At 49.0% G+C, this 10,361-nt stretch overlaps 1 protein-coding gene across 1 annotated transcript in view; it reads right to left on the minus strand.

Moving 5' to 3' along the window:
• MYH16 (myosin heavy chain 16) overlaps nt 1–10,054 on the minus strand; it is a 50,498-nt gene extending 40,444 nt beyond the window's left edge. The window contains exons 1-7 of the mRNA XM_075117586.1: nt 9,783–10,054; nt 8,665–8,808; nt 7,984–8,140; nt 7,490–7,517; nt 2,584–2,701; nt 2,284–2,376; nt 1,234–1,297 (exon numbers count right to left, since the gene is read on the minus strand). Of these exons, the coding sequence (XP_074973687.1) occupies nt 1,234–1,297; nt 2,284–2,376; nt 2,584–2,701; nt 7,490–7,517; nt 7,984–8,140; nt 8,665–8,808; nt 9,783–9,992 (814 nt within the window). The 5' untranslated portion in view covers nt 9,993–10,054. The remainder of the gene's footprint in view (nt 1–1,233; nt 1,298–2,283; nt 2,377–2,583; nt 2,702–7,489; nt 7,518–7,983; nt 8,141–8,664; nt 8,809–9,782) is intronic.
• Between the last annotated feature and the right edge of the window lie 307 nt (nt 10,055–10,361).

Consider the following 10,361-nt stretch of genomic DNA (forward strand, 5'->3'; position numbering starts at 1 on the left):
GGGGTTCCAAAGAGGATGGCTCTAGACTGTTCTCAATGGTAGCAGATGACAGAACGAGGAGTAATGGTCTCAAGTTGCAGTGGGGGAGGTTTAGATTGGATATTAGGAAAAACTTTTTCACTAAGAGGGTGGTGAAACACTGGAATGCGTTACCTAGGGAGGTGGTAGAATCTCCTTCCTTAGAGGTTTTTAAGGTCAGGCTTGACAAAGCCCTGGCTGGGATGATTTAACTGGGAATTGGTCCTGCTTCGAGCAGGGGGTTGGACTAGATGACCTTCAGGAGTCCCTTCCAACCCTGATATTCTATGATTCTATGATTCTATTGCATATATGATTAAACGACTAATCATCTCTGAGATGCTCTTCCTCTCTAAAAAGGGCCATAGAAAAGACTCCCTGTGCCCTGTAGTCATGTTCTGTGCCCATGTGCATTGGTCCAATGGTGCTGTTTCTCATTGACATGAAGGAGACTTACGTTTGATTCCTGGTCTCTTACTCTCTTGGTCACACCAGCTGAGGCTGCAACATGCAAATGATGCCGAAGCAGGAAATTCAGCCATTTGCAAAGAAGAAGTGGGGGGAAGAAGCCCCTTCCATTGCTCAACAGCCAGTTAGGCTGCAGTTCTGATTGACTGGGAGGAAATCTACACCTCCTTGTTCAAAAAAAAAAGAGGTGAATGCAACCTATGACCTCCAGAGAGAACTGCAAGGCAGGGACCAGTTGAAAGTAGCAGATATAGAGAATCCCCCAGGGAAAAAAAACCTAACCGTCCATATGTTTCCTCTCTCTCTTTCTTCTGCCCTCTCCAAGTCCCTAGCCAGGAAACACACCAGGGTCTTTATGCATTAAGAGCTGGGATATGTGGGTCTAAGTTTGGTTTTAAATGCATGTGTGCAAACAAAGAACAATGCACATTCCTAGACAGCTATTTTTAGAATCCTAAGTATACCACAGTCATGCCATTGTCCTGATGATGATGAATACAAGTAACCGTAGCAGTTACTGGTACAGGTCTTTTCACCAGAGACCAGATTCTGGTTTCATTTACACCAGAGCGAATCAATCAAGTTAATAGAATTAACTCCAGCTTTGCCCTGGTGCAGAAAACGGCCATACAATATAGACCCTGACCCATAGACCACTGATGTCAATGCGAGTTTTGCCATTCATTCCCATGGCCTTTGGATGAGACCCAGGTGGAAGTAAATGACAAAATTAATGTGGCTACTTACAGCTCTCAATGTCAGCCCCAGCCAGTTTGCCCGTGGTACCGAAGTGAATTCGGATAAATTTGCCCTGGATAAGAAAATGAAAGAGGAGGCCGTTTATTGCGATATCTGTCTAACAACAGGGAGTAGCTGAGAGATTCTGAGGGATCATAGGGGCCGTGCAGCAGGAGCAAATCTGCAAGTCAGCGAGAAGCAATTAGTCTTTTCACAGATCAAATCTATAAAAATGCCTTTGTTCCTGGATATTTCAATATAGCTTAAAGAAACTTTTCTATTACAGCATGAGGCAAAGCTGTATAGTGCACACAACAGAAGAATGGGAGCCAGGAACACTCTCACGCACCTGCTATGAGACTTTGACAAAGCTCTTTGGCCCTGATTCAGGAAAGTATTTTAGCATATACCCAATTGACTTCCAGGGGAACGTAAGCACGTGCTTCAGAGATTTCCTGAATTAAAAAAATCTCCATGCCTCGAATTCCCAGTCAGAAGGAATTAATGATGCTCACTTATTTCACAGGAATGTTCTGTGGGTTCATTTGCTAACATTTGCAAAGCATTTTGAATTGGATCTATAAGCACTAAGGGTCACTAATACAGTGGATCATTAATATGAATGTGTATTTCTTACTGTACATAAGAACATAAGAAGGGCCATACTGGGTCAATCGAAAGGTCCATCTAGCCCAGCATCCTGTCTTCTGACAGTGGCCAATGCCAGTTGCCCCAGAGGGAATGAACAGAGCAGGTAATCTTCAAGTGATCCATCCCCTGTCGCCCATTCCCAGCTTCTGGCAATGTTTGATTTTCTATTTTTGTGCCTGTTTTAGTGAACCTGGATGCAATGAAGCTTGATTTGGAATGTTAGCAAATGCAGGGTAATTAATGCGTGCGTGGTCATTTGGAAATGCAAAGTGCTAAATACATCCTTCTTATTTTTATCGTCATTACTCCTAGAGAGGCTTCTTCCTCTGTGAACACTTTTGGGTTGCATCATTGCAGTATCTCCCCTCCCCCAAAGAAACTGGAGTCAGGAGAGAGGCTGGTACTTACAAAACGCGAGGAATTGTTGTTCCTGGTAGTTTTGGCATTTCCAAATGCCTCCAGAACAGGATTAGCCTGGATGATTTGATCTTCCAGGGATCCCTGCACAAGGAAAAGCAGATTATTTTGGGGAAATTCTGTGACCTGTGTTGTACAGGATATCACACTAGATGGTCACAGTTGTCCCTTCTGGCCTCGGAATCTAAACACAAAAGACTTTGGGGTTTGGTTGCAAACATTTCCTGCAGCTCTTTAAAGAACAGTTTCAGGGAACTCCCAAGGGTAGCTGAATGACTGTTGTGACGGTACGCCCACGTTCCTGCGTCTTACCTTCCTGTCAAGAGCCTGCTTGCCCGTGCTGCCGATGTTGGCAAAGTACTGAATGACCTTTTTCGTGTTCTCAGTCTTGCCGGCACCGGATTCTCCGCTAAATAAAACAAACAGGAGAAACAAGGTGTTGGTAAAAAGAAACAAGCGACAGGTAAGAAATGATCTCTCTGTGTTAGGAGAGAAATAACAACCCATTGTTTCATGTTCTCTGTGTATATAAATCTCCCCACTGTATTTTCCACTGAATGCATCCGATGAAGTGAGCTGTAACTCACGAAAGCTTATGCTCAAATAAATTGGTTAGTCTCTAAGGTGCCACAAGTCATAGAATCATAGAACCATAGAATATCAGGGTTGGAAGGGACCTCAGGAGGTCATCTAGTCCAACCCCCTGCTCAAAGCAGGACCAGTCCCCAACTAAATCATCCCAGCCAGGGCTTTGTCAAGCCTGACCTTAAAAACTTCTAAGGAAGGAGATTCTACCACCTCCCTCGGTAATGCATTCCAGTGTTTCACCACCCTCCTAGTGAAGAAGTTTTTCCTAATATCCAACCTAAACCTCCCCCACTGCAACTTGAGACCATTACTCCTTGTCCTGTCCTCTTCTACCACTGAGAATAGTCTAGAACCATCCTCTCTGGAACCACCTCTCAGGTAGTTGAAAGCAGCTATCAAATCCCCTCTCATTCTTCTCTTCTGCAGACTAAACAATCCCAGTTCCCTCAGCCTCTCCTCATAAGTCATGTGTTCCAGACCCCTAATCATTTTTGACAGGTTTCAGAGGAACAGCCGTGTTAGTCTGTATTCGCAAAAAGAAAAGGAGTACTTGTGGCACCTTAGAGACTAACCAATTTATTTGAGCATGAGCTTTCGTGAGCCACAGCTCACTTCATCAGATGTGTACCGTGGAAACTGCAGCAGACTTTATATACACACAGAGAATTGTTTCATATTCTCTGTGTGTATATAAAGTCTGCTGCAGTTTCCACGGTACACATCTGATGAAGTGAGCTGTGGCTCACGAAAGCTCATGCTCAAATAAATTGGTTAGTCTCTAAGGTGCCACAAGTACTCCTTTTCTTTTTGCTAATCATTTTTGTTTCCCTTCGCTGAACTCTCTCCAATTTATCCACATTCTTCTTGTAGTGCGGGGCCCAAAACTGGACACAGTACTCCAGATGAGGCCTCACCAATGTCGAATAGAGGGGAACGATCACGTCCCTCGATCTGCTCGCTATGCCCCTACTTATACATCCCAAAATGCCATTGGCCTTCTTGGCAACAAGGGCACACTGCTGACTCATATCCAGCTTCTCGTCCACTGTCACCCCTAGGTCCTTTTCTGCAGAACTGCTGCCTAGCCATTCGGTCCCTAGTCTGTAGCTGTGCATTGGGTTCTTCCATCCTAAGTGCAAGACCCTGCACTTATCCTTATTGAACCTCATCAGATTTCTTTTGGCCCAATCCTCCAATTTGTCTAGGTCCCTCTGTATCCTATCCCTGCCCTCCAGCATATCAACCACTCCTCCCAGTTTAGTATCATCCGCAAATTTGCTGAGAGTGCAATCCACACCATCCTCCAGATCATTTATGAAGATATTGAACAAAACCGGCCCCAGGACCAACCCCTGGGGCACTCCACGTGACACCGGCTGCCAACTAGACATGGAGCCATTGATAACTACCCGTTGAGCCCGACAATCTAGCCAGCTTTCTACCCACCTTATAGTGCATTCTTCCAGCCCATACTTCCTTAACTTGTTGACAAGAATACTGTGGGAGACCGTGTCAAAAGCTTTGCTAAAGTCAAGAAACAATACATCCACTGCTTTCCCTTCATCCACAGAACCAGTAATCTCATCATAGAAGGCGATTAGATTAGTCAGGCATGACCTTCCCTTGATGAATCCATGCTGACTGTTCCTGATCACTTTCCTCTCATGTAAGTGCTTCAGGATTGATTCCTTGAGGACCTGCTCCATGATTTTTCCGGGGACTGAGGTGAGGCTGACTGGCCTGTAGTTCCCAGGATCCTCCTTCTTCCCTTTTTTAAAGATTGGCACTACATTAGCCTTTTTCCAGTCATCTGGGACTTCCCCCATTCGCCATGAGTTTTCAAAGATAATGGCCAATGGCTCTGCAATCACAGCCACCAATTCCTTTAGCACTCTCAGATGCAACTCGTCTGGCCCCATGGACTTATGCATGTCCAGCTTTTCTAAATAGTCCCTAACCACCTCTTTCTCCACAGAGGGCTGACCATCTACTCCCCATGTTGTGATGCCCAGCGCAGCAGTCTGGGAGCTGACCTTGTTTGTGAAGACAGAGGCAAAAAAAGCATTGAGCACATTAGCTTTTTCCACATCCTCTGTCGCTAGGTTGCCTCCCTCATTCAGTAAGGGGCCCACACTTTCCTTGGCTTTCTTCTTGTTGCCAACATACCTGAAGAAATCCTTCTTGTTACTCTTGACATCTCTTGCTAGCTGCAGCTCCAGGTGTGATTTGGCCCTCCTGATTTCATTCCTACATGCCCGAGCAATATTTTTATACTCTTCCCTGGTCATATGTCCAACCTTCCACTTCTTGTGAGCTTCTTTTTTATGTTTAAGATCCGCTAGGATTTCACTGTTAAGCCAAGCTGGTCGCCTGCCATATTTACTATTCTTTCGACTCATCGGGGTGGTTTGTCCCTGTAACCTCAACAGGGATTCCTTGAAATACAGCCAGCTCTCCTGGACTTCTTTCCCCTTCATGTTAGTCCCCCAGGGGATCCTACCCATCCATTCCCTGAGGGAGTCAAAGTCTGCTTTCCTGAAGTCCAGGGTCCGTATCCTGCTGCTTACCTTTCTTTCCTGTGTCAGGATCCTGAACTCAACCAACTCATGGTCACTGCCTCCCAGATTCCCATCCACTTTTGCTTCCCCCACTAATTCTTCCCTGTTTGTGAGCAGCAGGTCAAGAAAAGCTCCCCCCAGTTGGCTCCTCTAGCACTTGCACCAGGAAATTGACCCCTACGCTTTCCAAAAACTTCCTGGATTGTCTGTGCACCGCTGTATTGCTCTCCCAGCAGATATCAGGAAGATTAAAGTCACCCATGAGAACCAGGGCGTGCGATCTAGTAGCTTCTGCGAGTTGCTGGAAGAAAGCCTCATCCACCTCATCCCCCTGGTCCGGTGGTCCATAGCAGACTCCCACCACTCCATCACTCTTGTTGCTCACACTTCTAAACTTAATCCAGAGACACTCAGGTTTTTCTGCAGTTTCGTACCGGAGCTCTGAGCAGTCATACTGCTCCCTTACATACAGTGCTACTCCCCCACCTTTTCTGCCCTGCCTGTCCTTCCTGAACAGTTTATAACCATCCATGACAGTACTCCAGTCATGTGAGTTATCCCACCAAGTCTCTGTCTTTGGTGGGATAACTCACATGTCCTCCTTTTCTTTTTGCGGATACAGACTAACACGGCTGCTACTTTGAAACCTGTCATTGCTTCTATTGCGTGTGTTTGCAGGCATGAGCCCGTTCTTGGGACTGACCCTCCCAAGAATGAGCCGGGAAAGATTGAAGGCAGTTGCCCTGGGGAAAGACATCTGTGACGTGAATGGTCACTTAGAAAGCTCACTGGGGCTGATTCTGCTTTCCCTCGCACCAGGGCAAAATCGGAGTAACTTAATTAAAGTCAAGAACAGGGGAGGGGTGTAAGGCCAATGTAAGCGAGATGAGAATCAGGCCTACAGTTGATATTTCCAGAAGAGTCATTAGGAGGAGTTTTACATTTATGCAAAATCTGCATCATTGCCCTAGTTTTACAACACATGGCCCATACTGTGTGCTGGTGGCACCTGGGTCTCTAATAGGTTTCCGGCCTTTACAGCCCGGGGAAGTAGCTTGAGGAGGCAGAGGAAAGATATAGGGCCATCCAAGACCACTGTTCCTTTAAGGGTCTGAGACCTGGAGCCTGGTAGAGTGGGGGGGAAAGGAGCAAAGCTCCCCTCTCTCGCAGACAGCGGCTTGGGGTTATTAGACTCACCTGGGAAGGATCAAGAGACTGATTATTTGACTGGGTGGGTGCTCAAAAGAAGGCTGAAAGCTCAGTCAAGGAGGAGCTGCTGAGCCTGAAAGGACGAACTCAGAAGCATAGATCCCCAAGAAGGAGGGCTGTGAAACCCTGAATCTAAAGGGGGAGCTGGTTAATCTGATAAATTAGCCCAAGGTTGTGTGTGTGTGTGTGTGTGTGTGTGTTGTAAGTAATATTGTTCTTGAAGATTCTGGGTAGAAGTGTATTATTCTCAGAACTCAGAGGGAAACTGAGCAAGGGTGCCTGCAGGGCCATTCCAGGCCATGAGGGGGCAATCTGGGGTATTACATATCTACAGTGTCCATGCTGGGATGGCGGGGATCATCTCAGTTTGCTGAATTATATCCTGGACACTGCAGAGAGACTCTGAGCTCACCGATCTGTGCATGGCAAGGGGGCAGACTGTGGCGGAGCTGGGGATTGTGCATCTTGCCTCTACTAAACCTGCAGAGAATCAGCAGAAAAATTAAGAGCCCCCAGGGATGCATCGAGGGAACAGTCCCTACATTACCCCCCCCCCACACACCCCTTCCAAGCCCAGGGATGGCATTTGCACCTGGTCCTTGCGCAGGGCACACAAGTGTGGGGAAAGGCTCCTGTCCCCCTTGCTACCCACACACCCAAGGACAATCGGGACCTTAGTCCATGACCATCAAGAACAGAACCGGGGTATCCTGACTGCCAGCCCTTGCTCTAACCACCGGACAACTTTCCCTCCCAGACCTAATACAACCTCCTCTCCCTGAGCCCTGTTCCCCTCTCGCTCAGCGGAGATGACCAGCTGAAGACTGCCAAGGAATACTTACGTAATCAGCATAGACTGGTTTTCACGGTCTGTGGGGGAACAACAAACAGGACAAGGCCAGGGTTAACGAGGCTCTCCAGAAACCCCTAGGAACAAAGCACCAGTCCTCCAGGGTGTGCATAGTCTGGGCTTGGGGATAACGCCCTTGGTCCCTGCCCCTCTGCTCCCAGATGTGCCCTTCCTCTTCCATCCACACAGGGAAGCCTAACCCATGGGTGTTGGCAAGGAAGGGGCAAGTGCCATCTTCAGAACATGCTCTGCAGGAGCCCTTCCATGGTGGGTGCTCTGTGGCATCAGAGCCCTGGATTCAGCAGGGGGGACCTGGCTAGTCTCTCCCTCCCCAAAAGCTCAGGTGATGCCCAACTTTGCAGCAACTTTCACTGCTGGGGGAACCTCACCCCGCCCCAGAGGGATCTCCAGGGGCAGCCGTGGTTGGGATGAACAAGGATGGAGGCTCCAGGGGAGTAGGGAAGCCGGTTTGCCCTTTGCACTCACCCTGGAGCATGTCATGATAGGCATTGTCAGAGATGGAGAAGAGGTGAGGGGGCATCTCAGTACGCTTCTTGCCCTTGTACATCTGGACCACCCGGGCTCCGTAGATTGGCAGCCACTTGTAGGGGTTGATGGTCACGCAGAACAAACCAGAGTACGTCTGGAGGGTGAGAAGGAGAAGACAAACCAGCCAGCATGAGGAAAACCAGTTTGCAATGGGAAACACGGAGCTGGTTTATTGTGCCACCTCAGGTGATACTTCAGGTCTCTCTAATGCCTGACACTCATCTAGCACCTTGCACTCAGGGATCCTAAAGGGCTTTACAAGCACGAACGAGTGCTTCCAACACCTGTCATTCATTGTCCCGGTTTTACAGATGGGGAAACTGAGGCACAGAGCGGTGACTTGACTTGGCTGATTGCGTACAGAGGCAGAGCGAGCGTGAGAATCCAGGCTGCCTGACATGCATCTGCTTTAACCAGGTGAGAGCCAAGCAGGCCTGGAGGAGGGTTTGAATGGAGTGGAACTCAGAAAGAAGAAAGTGCCTCCAGATTTACACTGAAGTAACTCAGGTCTGGATCTGGGCCTCTGAATTGGCGTCAGCAACTATTTCTGACCCACTAATGCCTGGCATGTTCATTGCCACACGCTACTCGGCTGTCCCCTGCGAGCCTTCCACTTACATAGATCCTCATGTGGCTGTAACGCTGCCGTAGGTTGTCCAAGACGCTGGCCTCGTTCAGGAAGGTCATGTTGGCCATGTCGCTGACCTGGTAGAACTTCGGTGGGTTCATCTGCTGGATATCATCCTTCTTCATGGTGAGGGTCTGGGGAGTTAGGGAAGCACTACGTAAGTGGGGTCAGTCTGCATTCTGTCTCCATCAGAATATTTGACCCAGCGTTAGAGGTAACTGGCAGATGGGATATAGAGCCTTATGCCCTATGGTCCCTGGGTTCAATCCAGCCTCTTTCAATAGCCACTGAAAGGTGTTAGGCCAGTGAGCACCCATCAGATGCTATGTGAGATTGGTCTGATGGTCTCCATGGACACCCAGCCATATCTCAACCCCTCCTGCACTCATTGTCAACGGCACCTTTTTGACTGGCTCTGCAGAGAGGGCCAAGGCCTACATGGCCCATGGACACTGAACTTCCGGCCCATGGACACTGAACTTCCAGCCCTAGCACGGCTCAGGCCAGGTCATGGCCGAAGGCACGTCAGCAGGGCAGGGCGGGGGGCACGTGGGTTGGTGCTCGCCATGCCGGGCCTGCCCTGGGGAGAGCAGGCTTCACTCGCCCGGGCTGCCAATCCAGCACGGGGACATTCTAATCACACCAAACCTCAGAGGCTTTGTGTGAAAGATGCTCAGACTGTTAACGAGCATCCTTCCCACAAAACTATGGGCAGAAAGAGAGAGCTGCAAAGCAAACGGCAAAGCTCTCCTTCAAGCCCGGCCAGGCAGCCACTGCCACTTTCAGCCTGCCGGAGGCTACAGGCTTCAGACTAACAATGTATTGATCCGGCAAAGCTTTACTCACAGGAGTAATCCTTACTCGCACCACTTGGCTTCAGGGCTAATCTTATTTGGTCAGTTAACTCCTGGGCCTGGTTCCTTCCCCCTCTCACCAGATAATACCCTGGATTTCCATTGATTTTAAGCCTCTGCCCCATAGAGGGAGGAGGGAGAAACCAGGCCCTGAAATCTAGAGGCTTACACTGGTGATGCAGCTGCAGTGTTAGGACAGTGACCCCATGGGATCTGCTGTCATTCTCACATCCAACTCACAGAGCCGACTGTACCTGGTTGGTCACAGTCTTCACAACGACTTGGTCACCCTTGTCAGACTGGATCTCCCCGGCAACGAAACCCTCCTTGTCATCCTTGACCCAGCACGACTTCTTGATGTCATAGGGCTTGTTCATGGCCTCCAGCTTCTCTTTCTCGGGGGGATTCAGGAACGGCATGGGGTCAACATCGTCCCCGCACTCGCCTTTGTACCCACCAGGCATCTTGGCTTCGGGTTAGGCAGAGGGTGAAACCGGAAGGAAAAGAGATGGGGAGCAGTGCTTCCTGCAAGGCTGTGAAAAGGAGGAGAGCAGAGAATCTGGCAAGGAGCACAGTGGGGAATCCTGGGGCCCTATTCTGTCCCCTGCAGGCTACAGTTACCCCCTGTGAATTCAATAGGGCCCCATCACAGCACATAGTGAGAGACTGGGTTGCCCCCAAACTGGAGGATTGTTACCAAGAGGGAGGCTAGAAAGGGAGAGATGAATTCTCCCATCTACCCTAAACCCTGTAAGCCCCAACGGTGTGTCTACCCTGCAATTAAAAATCTGCAGCTAGCCTGTTCCAGCTGACTCAGGCTTGCGGGGCTCAGG

The sequence above is a fragment of the Caretta caretta genome, chromosome 10, assembly GCF_965140235.1.
Source record: "Caretta caretta isolate rCarCar2 chromosome 10, rCarCar1.hap1, whole genome shotgun sequence".
NCBI lineage: Eukaryota > Metazoa > Chordata > Testudines > Cheloniidae > Caretta > Caretta caretta.